General features: G+C 38.1%; 1 protein-coding gene across 4 annotated transcripts in view; it reads right to left on the reverse strand.

Moving 5' to 3' along the window:
* Nucleotides 1-800: 800 nt before the first annotated feature.
* TTPA (alpha tocopherol transfer protein) overlaps nt 801-15,559 on the reverse strand; it is a 33,110-nt gene continuing 18,351 nt past the window's right edge. Inside the window, exons 2-5 of one of the 4 annotated variants that reach the window (XM_068983466.1) lie at nt 12,100-12,253; nt 8,759-8,952; nt 6,232-6,342; nt 801-2,801 (exon numbers count right to left, since the gene is read on the reverse strand). In XM_068983466.1, the coding sequence (XP_068839567.1) occupies nt 2,613-2,801; nt 6,232-6,342; nt 8,759-8,952; nt 12,100-12,253 (648 nt within the window). In that variant the 3' untranslated portion in view covers nt 801-2,612. The remainder of the gene's footprint in view (nt 2,802-6,231; nt 6,343-8,758; nt 8,953-12,099; nt 12,254-15,559) is intronic. The other 3 variants (XM_068983467.1, XM_068983468.1, XM_068983469.1) reach the window with 3 other exon arrangements.

Here is a 15,559-nt window from a genome sequence, read left to right on the forward strand (position 1 = left end):
TTTAATTCACCAACTTTTTTTTTTTTTTTAACCAGATCTCTTGGTCTCCTCTGGTTTGTTGATATTTATTAGACTGATATGATTGACTTGGACAGAGAAGAGGCAAGTAGTCAATCAAGTGCTGGCTGTAGGGGAGGGAGAAATTTAGGAAGTGAGTGCCCTTGACCACCAGAACCTGAGTGTGGGGATGGGGTTGGTCCCGCTGCCAGTCCTCACTTTACTGCCATCATATCCAGTTTCATCTCTGTAACTCATAATTCTCCCATAGCATCCAAGTGGGGCAAAATTCAACACCTGAGACCAGGAAGTATTTCAGACATCACCTTACTAGTTTGCTGAGTTTGAAGTTTGTATGTTTGACCAGTTTTGTGAGCTGCTGGCTTGATTTAGGTGGGTAGCAAAACTATTACTTGCTCTAGGACTTCTGTGTTATTTCTGTAAGGGAAATATATTGATAATCTGAAATCATGATCTGGGCTGATAGTTTCCAAATCAAATTATCTGATAAAGTGACATACTCTGGCTTTTCTCACTTAAGTTTTAAGTTCTGAAAGTATGCATTGCTTAATTTTAAGAAATTAATCTATGGTCACTTTAAGCATAACAACACCAGGGAAAGTGGTATTGAACTGAGCAGCGGGGAAAACCAGTCTGCAATTGAAATGTATAAAGAGGACAACTAGATGGATGGTGATACTTTTTTCTTAAGCTTTTCTATAAGGAAAAGCAGTTTTTGAAAAAGAATACCTAGTATTCTTGTTTAAAAATGGAAAACCAACAGCTATAGTGTGAAAAATCTTTATTTTGTTTTGAACAATATTAGAACAAATACATTATCGTGCAGTTCATTAACAATGAGCACGTTAGTCTTTTAAAAGGCACTTCTGGTGCAATTACTGTAAAGTAATAGAGACAATTCAATAGTGACTTATCTTGCCACCTTATAAAACTGCCTGTTCATTTTACATTGTTCTTCTAATGTTCCTCAGTGAATTGCTGCATTTCATAAAAAATTCAAAATCCTATCATGAAATGTACTTCTGTTGGTTGACTTTAATTCTATTTACTATTAATAACATCACCAATGAATAATAATTAAAAGACATTTAAAAATACTATCTATTGTGCTAAAGTAATCATTCCTTTATAGAGTCAGAAGGAAGTGGTTTAAGTTCCCAAAATGTGAATGAAGTGGAACTTTGTGATGTAAACCTTGTAAGAATAAAAGTTGGGTAACCTAGAGCTTTTTGTTGTTGCTATTATTTACACTTTTTAAATGGTTTTATTCTGCTGTTATTTTTAATTAAACAGTTCTAAATTTATGATTTTATAAAGGTTTTATCGTTTTTTAGAAAACAAGCATGAGCTAATTTTTTAAATAAAAATTATAATGTACAGTTAGCTTCCCAATGCTAAATCACAAAGATGTTCTCTAAAGAACATTCATAATCATTTGATTTTTTACAGATATATGTACAAAGAATCATAAGTACCAGCTCATCTGATTAGAATAATTTTCTCATAAAGAAAAACAGCCTTTACATGTCTTTCACAAAGCTAATATTGTATGATTAATGTTGAAACCCAACTAAGCTAAAAAATGTTTAACAAATTTTGTCCTGTGTTCGTTCATTAGGTTTAAAATAAAATTCAAAAATTATAAAATACTGTACAAATTGTCATAAATTGAAAATTATATTGACATATCTTTCTCAATAAATGAAATATGCAATAACATAGCTACAGTACAAACAGCACATTTTAACTACTGATTTTTTTAAGTAAATATGAATTGTAGGATTTGGCTAGAATGTTCTGATAATATAGTAAAACCCAGATTATTTCATGCATAGTCTGAAAAGTTCCAGATGTAACTGACAGTGATTTTGCAATGTAAACATTTCCTTCCCCTTGTGTAGTCATGTTCTGTTCAATTAAAAATAGAGTCTATGTATATGGCAACCAAATATTATTCCATCTCTGAATTTCTGTGAAGTTAATTGTATCACCATGAATAATTTCATAGAGACCTGATGCAACATATAATAGTTTATGGCATATGGACTTCAGACAAAAGTTTCTATTGTGCAAATATGCTCAATGGAATTTCCCTGAGGTGAACTACTTTGCTGGCCCATGGAAATAACTATGTAACACTGTATTCAGATTTCAATCTGAACTGTAGTCTAATCTGACACACACTTAAAAAGAGTATGAATAGATTTTTATAGTCAGTTGATTTGTGCTAATATTTCTCTTCAGTGGACTATTTATTCATTTATAATTAAACCTATGTAATCAGTTTTTAAAATAAAACTTTTGAGAAACACAAAAGTACACATAACTGTACTTCAGAGATAACTTTCTTTCAAATGGCAAAAAAGGAACCTCTTCTATGCTTTTAAGGTATACTAACATTTAATTACTTCTAAGGTAAAGAAAAGATACTTAAAAAGTAAAGAAGCTTCCCAAATACCCACATTGCTCAAGTTAGAAGATTTTTACATTAAAAAAAAATATCAGAAAAGCATTAATTTAAAGATTCCATTTCTTTCATTCATATAACCAGATAGGATCTTAGTCATGAATTTTTAATCAGGAAACCTTTCACATTAAATAAATTCTTCTCCTTTAACTGTCTGTGAAATGCTGCTGAGATAATTTTCCGACTTCATTATAAAATTTGTCCACTCCTGACAGATGTCCTCCATGGAGTACTCTTCACCACCGTATTCCAGTGGAAGAATGTCTGGGAAATACTGGAGTAAGCTTTGCTTGTAGTTGTCCCCATGCATATGAATCTGAAACAGACAAAATGTTTTAGAAGATATGCTCTCTGCCTCCCAGTATAGCAGAGGCATTTCCAGCAGAAACTCAACATCATAAAATGAGGTCTTCTCATCACATCTAAGACAGAAGAACATGTACAGATATGACATCATTTGTCCCTCTGCTTATGAAGCCAGTAATTTTATTTATGTTTAGATTGTGCCTATGATGAAGCTGTGCATCTTACTGTTTTCTTATATTTGCATCCCTATGACTATTCAGAATTTATAAAAAGATACTTTTTCTCTCAAAAGTAGATTTTTAAAACTAAATAAAATCATTTCATACATTCTATTTCCTATTAATGAATTGGTGATTCTTAGCAAAAGATCGAATATCCTGGAATGGTTCTGTAGATGATTAAAGTGTGCTTCTTTTTATTAGTTCTTATCAGGGGGTTTCCCTGGTAGCTCAGTGGTAAAGAATCTACCTGTCAATGCAGGAGACAGATTTGCTCTCTGGTCTAGGAGGATCCCACATGCCAAGGAGCAACTGACCCTGTGTGCCACAACTATTGAGCTGTGTTCCAGAGCCCAGGAGCCACACTACTGAAGCCCCCACACCCTAGAGCCTGTGCTCTGCAGCAAGAGAAGCCACTGCAGTGAGGAGCCTGCGCCCCACAGCTAGAGGGCAGCCCTGCTCACCACAGCTAGAGAAAAGCCTGCGCAGCAACGAAGGCCCAGCACAGCCAAAACAAAAGAATAACTTTTAGAAATTATTTTATACCTTCTGTTCCCTAGTAAGGTATTGGTGATTCTTAGCAAAAGATGGAATATCCTGAAATAGTTCTGTAGATGATAAAAGTGTATTTCTTTTTATTAGTTCTTATCAAAAGCATACCTCTGAGCACACAACTAGGTATGTGGGGAATAATTTATATGGTACAGTTGACATATAGTCTTGGCTAATAAAAAATTAAGAGAAATTATGATGGTTGAGAACTTAAATTTTCAAACATTTTAAACTATATAAATTCATCATATAATGTCCTGAAGTTAAAGGCTTGGAACCTTTCATTAAAAGCACATCCTGTTACAAATATATAAACAACCTTTACTCATATGCTAGGGTTCATGTTTGTAAATTCAATCTGCTAACAAGCACCTACTATGTGCTAGGGTTGAGGCTTCCATAGTGGCTCAGATGGTAAAGAATCTGCCTGCAATATGGGAGACCTGGATTCGATCTCTGGATCGGGAAGTTCCCCTCAAGAAGGGAATGGCTCTCCACTCCAGTGTTCTTGCCTGGCAAATTTCATAGACAGAGGAGCCTGGTGGGCCACAGTCCAGGGGGTCACAAAGAAAAGCACATGACTGAGCAACTAAGACTTCCTCTTTCACTTCATGTGCTAGGATACAAAGACTGAAAGATGAATGAAATAAGTTTCTTGTACTCAGGAACCTCACAGTCCCAATTCTTGATTTTTTCAGAAATGTTAATTAAAAAATTCTACTATCTCTTCAAGAAAGAGGAAATAAGATCATTCATAGAGTATTGCCAAAACATTTAAAGGGAGAAAGTGGCAAGTTTGGTCTTCCTCGCCCTCCTCATTTTGGAAAATCTGTTTCATGACAATTAACTTCCACTGAAATGCTCCACTTAACTTCTCAATTTAAAATTTTTCTTCTTTTCTTGCTCATGTTCTCCTGTTTATTAGGTTCAATTTATTGCTATATCTTGGGGTTTTTGTGATCCAAAATATAACCCAAAATAGAAATACTTAGTTTTATGTCTTTCAGAGTTCAACAGAGATGGTCTTATCAAACTATATTGAAGAGAGGAAAAAATTAACAAAAATTGACTTTTATAAAAATGAAAGAATAGGGGTGGTGCTTCTTAAATACAGACAGAAATAACTACTGAAAAACCTCAAATGAAGCTCTGTGGTCATAATTTTCTGAGAAGATGCAAGATAATACATTTTCAGAATCTGAAAGAATATATTTTCTAAAATTGCAAATATGTTATTACTCACATTATCAGTACTAATATTTAAATAATTTTTGAGATTTAAATCATCAAAGCCTTTAAAACCTGTGTCCTTACATTAGATGTTGCCAACATTTGTCTAAATATTATGCTCTAAAAATTATCCTTTAAGGGAATTCCTTGGAGAGGTCCAGTGGTTAGACTCTGAACTTCCACTGGAGAGGGCACAGGTTTGATCCCTTGTCGGAGAACTAAGATCCTGCAAGCCATGTGGCATGGCCAAAAAAAAAAATTATCCTTTACAGATTCATGCAGAAGAATGATTGCCATTTTGGGGAACTCAGATTCTATTGTCAACACTTGAAAAATTCCAAGTGATATCACCTGAGATAAGACTCCACAAGATAGGTAATAAAACATGACATTAAGTCACATACTTTGGGTACTGCGGTTTTTAGTTATACGTCTAATGTAAGTACATTTATTATTTACATAGATAATGCATTCACATTACTAGAAATCAAAACAAGATAAAAGACAGCAAGACAGTGTCTTGCTCCCAACCCTAACTTTATCCACTCCGTCCATAACTCGCTTCTGTTCTACACAGAGTAAGCAATTTGGTTGTTGTATATCTTTTTTGAGGATAACTTTTATGCAAATATAACTGTAGATTCTGATGTCTTCCCTTTTTATACAAAAGGTAGTATAACATAAACACTATTCTGCATGTTTTTATTTCACTTCCCAATACATCCTGCAAATCTTACTGTGTTCCATTGTGTAGGTGTATCATAGCTTATTTAACCAGTTCCCTCATGATACACTTGATAGTTTCCAATCTTTTGCTACAATGAATAGTATATATAGTTTTGTTATGAGCGCATATTTGTTGTTGTTGTTTTATTGCTAAGCAGTGTCTGACTCTTTGCAACCTCATGGACTGTAGTCCACCAGGCTCCTCTGTCCATGGGATTTCCCAGGCAAGAATACTAGAGTGTGTTGCCCCGCCCTCCTCCAGGGGATCTTCCTGACCCAGGTATCAAACCAGTGTCTCTTGCATTAGCCTGTGAATTCTTTACCATCTGAGCCACTAGGGAAGCCCCATGAGTATATCTTTGGAAAAAATCTCAGAAATGTGAACGTTATAATTTTTATAACTATGGCCACACTGCCCCCTATAGGCAATATATCATTTTGCAGTCTCACCAACCATGTATGCTGCTGCGGCAAAGTCGCTTCAGTCGTATCCGACTCTGTGCGACCCCATGGACGGCGAGATCCGATATTTGATTTTTTTTAATTAAGAAGAAATTTTTATTTATAAAAGTAGTTGGATTATTAAATATTCAAAACATTTGGATGATGCTCTGTGTGTGTCAGGGGAAGGGTGGAAATAAGAGAGCTATTCTTAAATTTAAAAAGGAGTGGAATGTTTAATAAAGAATAGTGATTTGAAAGTGTTTTACTCACCCGTTCCTTAATTTTTTCAGTCAGAAATGGTTTAATCATGGAAAAAACAGCATGGAAAATTATTGGCTCATTTATCAAATGGATACCACGAACTTTTAATGGAAAGGAATCCTTTTGAAAATAAAGAAAACGGCTTGTTAATAACAAAACATAAATCAATATGTGATCCTATCAACAAACCCCTGCTTTGAACACTTGCTAAACGTACAGCAATACCTAAAGTGTGATTTTATTTTCAAAATTATGCCATCAACACAATAGCCTGCTTTATAGTTCGCTGTCCCTAGAGTAAGAAAAGGTTTCACCATGTAGCTTAGGCAAAGTATTTAAAGAAATACATGCATATTTCATAAATAAGACACAGAAAATATCTCCCCCAATCACATATAAATGTGCTTTTGAAAAATCAGTGCATCGTTTGTATATTTATATTTAACTTTTCCCTTCAAATTTATATTTTGAGGAAAAAAAAGTTTCCTTCAAAAGAAAAGTACAATAAACATACACTTAGAATTTTTTTTTTTACTTTTAAACTTTTAACATAGGTATAAGTCTTTCATATCAAAGTAATATTGGCTTTTTCCTAAGGTTAAAAAGTTAAGAATTGAAAGAAAAACATTATCAATAGTTTCCCTAACCAAAGATGAGTTGTTAATTTTTTCCTGCCAAGGTTCTTTTATGCAAAATTCTTTTCTTTTTTTTTTTTTTTTCAACACACAGCTTTTAGAGATGTGTTACCAAATTGTCACTTTTCCTTTCAGGTTCTTTCTATGAATAATTTTATTTTAAACATAATTGCCATTATGCTCTCTAAATAATTTGCACCCTGTTTTGTTTCACTGACATAACACAATTTTTGTAAACATAGTGGGTTTTAAATATTGAAACCATAGTCTATCAAGTTGCTGTATCATCATCTAAGTAATCCTTTTCCTATTCCTGGATAAATAAGCTGTTTCTAATTTTCTTCTATAAAAATGAGTGCTGTAGTAATGGTCTTTAGATACAAAAGAAATGATGTTTATAAGTACAGTTTTTATGTCCAGATATCCTGGATTGGAATCCTTGTTTCACTGCTGACAAAATATGTATGTTTGGGCATTGCTACGTCACCTCTCTGACATAGTAAATTAATGTGTAAAATGGAAAAAAATAGTCATATGTCATAAGCTTTTGGTGTAGCCATTAAACGGTAATGCATTTAAAAAATTCAGTAATGTATCCAGCACAGAGTAAACTATCATTATTATATACAAAGTATTTGCTATATTTAAGATTATTCCTTGGCTAGGTTTCCACAGTAGGATTATTGTGTCAAAGATGATGGCCATTTTTAAGACTTATTTTTTTCTGGAAAGAACTGTTCAATCTATGCCAACCAAACCTATATGATACTGTGTTGTATATTATCATTGTTATCAATATTATTTTTTGAGACAATTTTTAATTTAGGAACAAAATTTTAATGACAGATAAACTCATCACATTCTTGTTTAAATGTATGAATTCTGTGGTTTGAAATTTTGAACATATTTTCACTCTGTTGCAACATTCTTTCTTTTTGAAATAATAATTTTACTTCCTCTTACCATTATTGAATTCTATGTATCTCTTCTAAAATTTTATTTAATCTTCTAATAAATGTACTTGTGTGTGTGATTGTGTTCAGTCGCTGAGTCTTGTCTGACTCTTTGCAGCCCCATGGACTATATAGCTCACCAGGTTCCTCTGTCCATGGGATTTCCCAGGTAAGAATACTGGAGTGAGGTACCACTTCCTACTCCAGGGGATCTTCCTGATGCAGGAGTTGAACCTGAGTCTCTTGGGTCTCCTACATTGGCAGAAAGATTCTTTACCACTAGCATCACCTGGGAAGCCCAATAAAAGGAGTGGATTGCCATGCCCTCCTCCAGGAGACCTTGCCAACCCAGGGATCAAACCCAGGTCTCCTGCATTACTGTCTGAGCCACCAGTGAAGCTCACAAATACTGGAGTGTGTAGTCTATCCCTTCTCCAGGGATCTTTCTGACCCAGGAATCGAACAAGGGTCTCCTGCACTGCAGGTGGATTCCTTACCAGCTGAGGTACCAAGGAAGCCCAATAAATATACTATCCCTTCTCTTTAACACACAACTAAATTTATATCTAATATTTGGAAGTATTATCCTGAAGACAGTACCTTGGACAGCAAGGAGATCAAACCAGTCAATCCTGATGGAAATCAACCCTGAATATTCATTGGAAGGACCGATGCTGAAGTTGGAACTCCAATATTTTAGCCACCTGATGTGAAGAGCTGACTCGTTGGAAAAGACTCTGATGCTGGGAAAGGTCGAAGGCAGGAGGAGAAGGGGATGACAGAGGATGAGATGGTTGGACGGCATCACCAACTCAATGGACATGAGAGCAAACTCCAGGAGACAGTGAAGACAGGAAAGCCTGGTGTGCTGCAGTTCATGAGGTCACAAAGCGTTGGACACGACTGAGCAATGGAACAAAAACAATCCTGAACAGACTACACACTTACTGTGAGAACAGCAGCAATCTTCTTGGCTACAGAGAGGGTAATTTGAAAGGCGTGAGCAAACTGCCAGCCTTCCAAATCAAAGACAGCCTTGATTCCATTCCGCTGTGTCTCTACCTCCTGGACAATAAGCTCCGACGTGATGAGACTCACACGAAATGCATCATAAGCTGTGAAAACTTTCGGGTCCCAGTGTGCTGAAAAAAAAAAAGTAAAAACTCATATCTCAGCACTGTGTGAAGAATAAAGAATCAGAAAGATTTACAGAAGGAAATGGATTCCTTTTATATTTAAAGATCAATAGAAATAATACATATACAAAGATCATGAATAGAATAACAGATCAAATTGGTGGTCCAAGAACAGGAGCCTGCTTTTCCTTCCCTCCCTCAAATACCTAGTAAAAAACAGATTCTTTCAACTTCCCTGGTGGTCTAGTGGTTAGGACTTTGCCTTCCAGTGTAGCAGGGGAGGGTTTGATCCCTGGGAGCTAATATCCCACATGCCCTGGGGTCCAAAAACCAAAACATAAAACAGAAACCATATTGTAACAAATTCAACAAAGACTTTAAAAAAAAAAAAAGTGAAAGTGTTAGTCACTCAGTTGTGTCCTACATTTTTGTGACGCCCATGGACTATAGTCCACCAGGTGCCTCTATCCATGAGATTCTCCAGGCAAGAATATTGGAGAGGGTTGCCGTTCTCTTCACCAGGAGCTCTTCCTGACCCAGGGATCACACATGTGTCTCCTTGTCCACATTGGACCAAAAAAAAAAAAAAAAAAAAAGAACAGATTTCTAAGAGCATGGGGAAAATAAAAGAATGAATGCAGGCTGTATGTGATGGCCAGATGAAGCTATAGCACAAAATATGCAGGACGGAGCTGTGGCTGAAGGTGGGAATGCCTCTGGATATGCTCCATGTTCAAAGGTATTGAAAATGGGAAAAGCAAGGCTCTGGATTACCAAGAGTAGCCAGGGTCCTATGGTAACCACAGAGGTTGTTGCTAAGGGAAATGTGTGAGACAGGCAGGTAGATTCTCTCTGACACCCCTCCGTGATGAGCAGCGTGTAGCGGTCATGTCCACACAGGCTAGAACAGTGAGCGTGGTCTTGGAAAGTCAAGTCAAGAAGCACTAGGGTAGCCATCCATGGAAAACAAGGAATACCTGTGCTAAAGAGTTGCTGAATTCTTGTCCTCTCCCCTCCCCCACTAGTCCTGGGGGAGGCCACGATGGGCAAAAGTGACAGTAATAGGCAAGCAGGCGATCTATTTAAAAGATATGCAACCACTACGAATTATAACATTTTTAAAAACACTGACACACAAAAGAAAGGATCCAACTCAATAGAAAAAGGTATTACAATCAAAGGAGACAGCTAATAAAGCAAGAAATGGTAAAGGAAACAAAATAGTTTCAGTGGGGAAAAATAAAGATGCTGTAGGCTATTATTGTGTGTGTGTTAGTCACTCAGTCGTGTCTGACTCTGCGACCCCGTGGACTGTAGCCCGCCAGGCTCCTCTGTCCATGGGATTCTCCAGGCAAGAATACTGGAGTGGATTGCCATGCCCTCCTGCGACGGATCTTCCCGACCCAGGGATCGAACTTGGCTCTCTTGCATTGCAGGCAGATTCTTTACTGTCTGAGCCACCAGGGAAGCCCTAGGCTATTACTATAAGAGGCTATTATGAAAAAGAATCAGTTGAGATCTTGGAAATAAAATGACAATTCGAGCAAATCTCTGTTAATAGGACAACTGTCAGAAAACACACAGCCAACAAGTGAATAAGGGTCTGGAATATCGAGGTGAGGAATTCTCTCAGTTTCAGCATAGGAGAGCTAGAAGTCAGCATGTATGAATAAAAAGGTAAGAGACAGGCAGCTAGATACAGAGGTTTCAAAATCCAACTCATCAGAGTTCTGGTAATAGGCAACAGAGGGGGAAGGAAAATTCTTCCGGAGCTGGAAAAAGATGCACATCTTCAGATTAAAAGTTCGGTGCAATACCTAACAAGATGAAGGGAGGAAAAAGATTTTTGACTAAGGAAAGGTAAAATTCTAACAAGACCAAAGTTTCTGGCTTAGACAATTGGGTAGAATGGTGGTACCATTTGTTGAGATATACTGGAAGAGAAATGGTTGGGGAAGGAAAGATTATAGGCAGTTTTGAACATATTAAAATCATGCTGGTGAAATGTCCAGGGAGATACAGGTGAGACAGGGAACTGGTTGTCTGGAGGATTGAGAAACAAAGAGAGGATGGGCTGAAGATACAAATCTCAGGGATTTTGTGGCTATATATAGGCCTATGGCAGTGATTACTGTGGACTTAACATTTCTGTCTGTTGTAGTACAGAGATATATAGCTAAGAAGAGGAGGCTGGGGCCAATATCTAAAAGAATTTCAGAATCTGAAGTAGAATATGTAGTGCCAGTGAAGGAGACTAAGAATAAACAGTCAGTTAAGTTGGAAGAAAACACCAGGAGACTGTGGTATCAGAGAAGAAGAGGTTTGCTGTGAAAAGATGATCACTGATGATTTGCTAAGGTCATTTCAGCAGAAAGATGGGAGTGAAACCAGTGCAGGGGATGTTGAGAGGAGCTATGAGAAAATGTGAATGGTGAACATGACTAACTTAAAAAGTGTGGCTGAGAATGGGAAGTGTGGGGAGGTGGCTGGGTTGGAGGCCAAAGGTCTCATGGGATTGAGGAGGGAATTCTGGCTGACCCTAACAGATTTAGATGTCAATGGGTAGTGTGGAATAGCATGGAAAATTATGAAGGCAAAGAAACAGAAGCAATAATCAGAGGTATTCCTAGGAAGGCACAATGGGATTGCTCTTTGCTTTTACAATTTGTTTATTTATTTATTTGGCTATGCTGAGCGTTTGTTGCTGCTTGGGCTTTTCTGCACTTGCGGTGAGCGGGGGCTGCTCCCTAGTTGTGGTGTGTGGGCTTCTCCCTATGGTGGCTTCTCTTGCTGCTGAGCACAGGCTCTAGAGCCTTTTGGATTCAGTAACTGGGACACCACATAAGCTCAGTAGTTGCATCTCCCGGGCTTTAGGAGCACAGGTTCAGTAGTTGTGGCACATGGACTTAGTTGCTCCAAGGCATGTAGAATCTTCCCAGACCAGGGAAGACCCTGTCTCCTGAATTAGCCGGCAATTCTTTACCTCTGAGCCACCAAGAGAGCCCTGCTTAATGACTTAATGACCTAATGACTAAGCGACAATAACAAAACCCAAGTTAAAAGTTAAAAAGCTAAACTCTTTAATATGAACTCATGGAAGCTTCTGACATGGCAGTCAAGAGAAATAGAAAAGAGGAGGCGTGTGTGACTTACCAATTCTGTAGATCAGAACTTTGCTGCCGGTGGGGTCTCGGGCTCTCAGGACACCAACATAGCCCGCCTTCAGGAGGCCAAGGATGCTTCTAGGGTGGAGATCTGCACTTATTTCTGGACATTCTGCTCTCCACTTAAAATAGTTTTTAAGTAACTAAAAAATAAAATACAAACTGTTTACAGATAGCATACATGGTAAGCCTTTTATAAGAGTGATGGGAAAGTCCTGGCATCATGTAGGGCCCTTGCCAAGCTAATAGAACTCTAAATCACAAAATCTATTATGACAGAATTTTAACCTGGGGTATCTTTTTAGCTGCAAAAACTAAAAGTACTTTTCATCCAAGATTTTGGATGATAAGAATTAGTCACAAACTCAAAGTAGAGGGATTTTTATTTGACCTCCAGCTTTCCCCCTGCCAAGCGCGGAAGCCTGGACACTTCTCCACACTTCAGGGCTGGGAGGGTTTTTTTTTGTTTTTGTTTTTTGTTTTTTTTGGCCACATTACATGGCTTCTGGGATGTCAGTTCCCCAACCAGGCATTGAACCCAGGCCCTCGGCAGTGAAAGTGCGCAGTCCCAACATGAACAGTATGAAAAGGCAAAATGAAAGGATACCAAAAGAGGAACTCCCCAGGTCATTAGGTGCCCAATATGCTACTGGAGATCAGTGGAGAAATAACTCCAGAAAGAATGAAGGGATGGAGCCAAAGCAAAAACAATACCCAGTTGTGGATGTGACTGGTGATAGAAGCAAGATCTGATGCTGTAAAAAGCAATATTGCATAGGAACCTGGAATGTCAGGTCCATGAATCAAGGCAAATTGGAAGTGGTCAAACAAGAGATGGCAAGGGTGAACGTCAACATTCTAGGAATCAGCGAAGTAAGATGGACTGCAATGGGTGAATTTAACTCAGATGACCATTACATCTACTACTGTGGGCAGGAATCCCTCAGAAGAAATGGAGTAGCCATCATGGTCAACAAAAGAGTCCGAAATGCAGTACTTGGATGCAATCTCAAAAACGACAGAATGATCTCTGTTCATCTCCAAGGCAAACCATCCAATATCACAGTTATCCAAGTCTATGCCCCAACCAATAACGCTGAAGAAACTGAAGTTGAATGGTTTTATGAAGACCTACAAGACCTTGAAGAACTAACATTCAAAAAAGATGTCCTTTTCATTATAGGGGACTGGAATGCAAAAGTAGGAAGTCAAGAAATACTGGGAATAACAGGCAAATTTGGCCTGGGAATGTGGAATGAAGCAGGGCAAAGACTAATAGAGTTTTGCCAAGAGAATGCACTGGTCATAGCAAACACCCTCTTCCAACAACACAAGAGAAGACTCTACACATGGACATCACCAGATGGTCAACACAGAAATCAGATTGATTACATTCTTTGCAGCCAAAGATGGAGAAGCTCTATACAGTAAACGAAAACAACACCAGGAGCTGACTGTGGCTCAGATCATAAACTCCTTATTACCAAATTCAGACTCAAATTGAAGAAAGTAGGGAAAACTGCTAGACCATTCAGGTATGACCTAAATCAAATCCCTTATGATTATACAGTGAAAGTGAGAAATAGATTTAAGGGCCTAGATCTGACAGATAGAGTGCCTGATGAACTATGGACTGAGGTTCGTGACATTGTACAGGAGACAGGGATCAAGACCATCCCCATGGAAAAGAAATGCAAAAAAGCAAAATGGCTGCCTGGGGAGGCCTTACAAATAGCTGTGAAAAGAAGAGAGGTGAAAAGGAAAGATATAAGCATCTGAATGCAGAGTTCCAGAGAATAGCAAGAAGAGATAAGAAAGCATTCTTCAGTGATCAATGCAAAGAAATAGAGGAAAACAACAGAATGGGAAAGACTAGAGATCTCTTCAAGAAAATTAGAGATACCAGGGGAACATTTGATGCAAAGATGGGCTCGATAAAGGACAGAAATGGTCTGGACCTAACAGAAGCAGAAGATATTAAGAAGAGGTAGCAAGAATACATGGAAGAACTGTACAAAAAAGATCTTCATGACCCAGATAATCATGATGATGTGATCACTAATCTAGAGCCAGACATCTTGGAATGTGAAGTCAAGTGGGCCTTAGAAAGCATCACTACGAACAAAGCTAGTGGAGGTGATGGAATTCCAGTTGAGCTGTTTCAAATCCTGAAAGATGATGCTGTGAAAGTGCTGTACTCAATATGCCAGCAAATTTGGAAAACTCAGCAGTGGTCACAGGACTGGAAAAGGTCAGTTTTCATTCCAATCCCTAAGAAAGGCAATGCCAAAGAATGCTCAAACTACCACACAATTGCACTCATCTCACATGCTAGTAAAGTAATGCTCAAAATTCTCCAAGCCAGGCTTCAGCAATACGTGAACCGTGAACTCCCTGATGTTCAAGCTGGATTTAGAAAAGGCAGAGGAACCAGAGATCAAATTGCCAACATCCACTGGATCATGGAAAAACCAAGAGAGTTCCAGAAAAACATCTATTTCTGCTTTACTGACTATGCCAAAGCCTTTGACTATGTGGATCACAATAAACTGTGGAAAATTCTGAAAGACATGGGAATACCAGACCACCTGACTTGCCTCTTGAGAAATCTGTATGCAGGTCAGGAAGCAACAGTTAGAACTGGACATGGAACAACAGACTGGTTCTAAATAGGAAAAGGAGTACATCAAGGCTGTATACTGTCACCCTGCTTATTTAACTCCTATGCAGAGTACATCGTGAGAAATGCAGGATTGGAAGAAACACAAGCTGGAATCAAGATTGCCAGGAGAAATATCAATAACCTCAGATATGCAGATGACACCACCCTTATGGCAGAAAGTGAAGAGGAACTAAAAAGCCTCTTGATGAAAGTGAAAGAGGAGAGTGGAAAAGTTGGCTTAAAGCTCACCATTCAGAAAACGAAGATTATGGCATCTCGTCCCATCACTTCATGGCAACTAGATTGGGGAAACAGTAGAAAGAGTGTCAGACTTTATTTTGGGGGGCTCCAAAATCACTGCAGATGGTGACTGCAGCCATGAAATTAAAAGACACTTACTCCTTGGAAGAAAAGTTATGACCAACCTAGATAGCATATTCAAAAGCCGAGACATTACTTTGCCAACTAAGGTCCATCTAGTCAAGGCTATGGTTTTTCCTGTGGTCATGTATGGATGTGAGAGTTGGACTGTGAAGAAGGCTGAGCGCCAAAGAATTGATGCTTTTGAACTGTGGTGTTGGAGAAGACTCTTGAGAGTCCCTTGGACTGCAAGGAGATCCAACCAGTCCATTCTGAAGGAGATCAGCCCTGGGATTTCTTTGGAAGGAGTGATGCTAAAGCTGCAGCTCCAGTACTTTGGCCACCTCATGTGAAGAGTTGACTCATTGGAAAAGACTCTGATGCTGGGAGGAATTGGGGGCAGGAGGAGAAGGGGACGACAGAAGAT

The sequence above is a fragment of the Capricornis sumatraensis genome, chromosome 11 (genome assembly GCF_032405125.1).
Source record: "Capricornis sumatraensis isolate serow.1 chromosome 11, serow.2, whole genome shotgun sequence".
In the NCBI taxonomy this organism is placed as follows: Eukaryota; Metazoa; Chordata; class Mammalia; order Artiodactyla; family Bovidae; genus Capricornis; species Capricornis sumatraensis.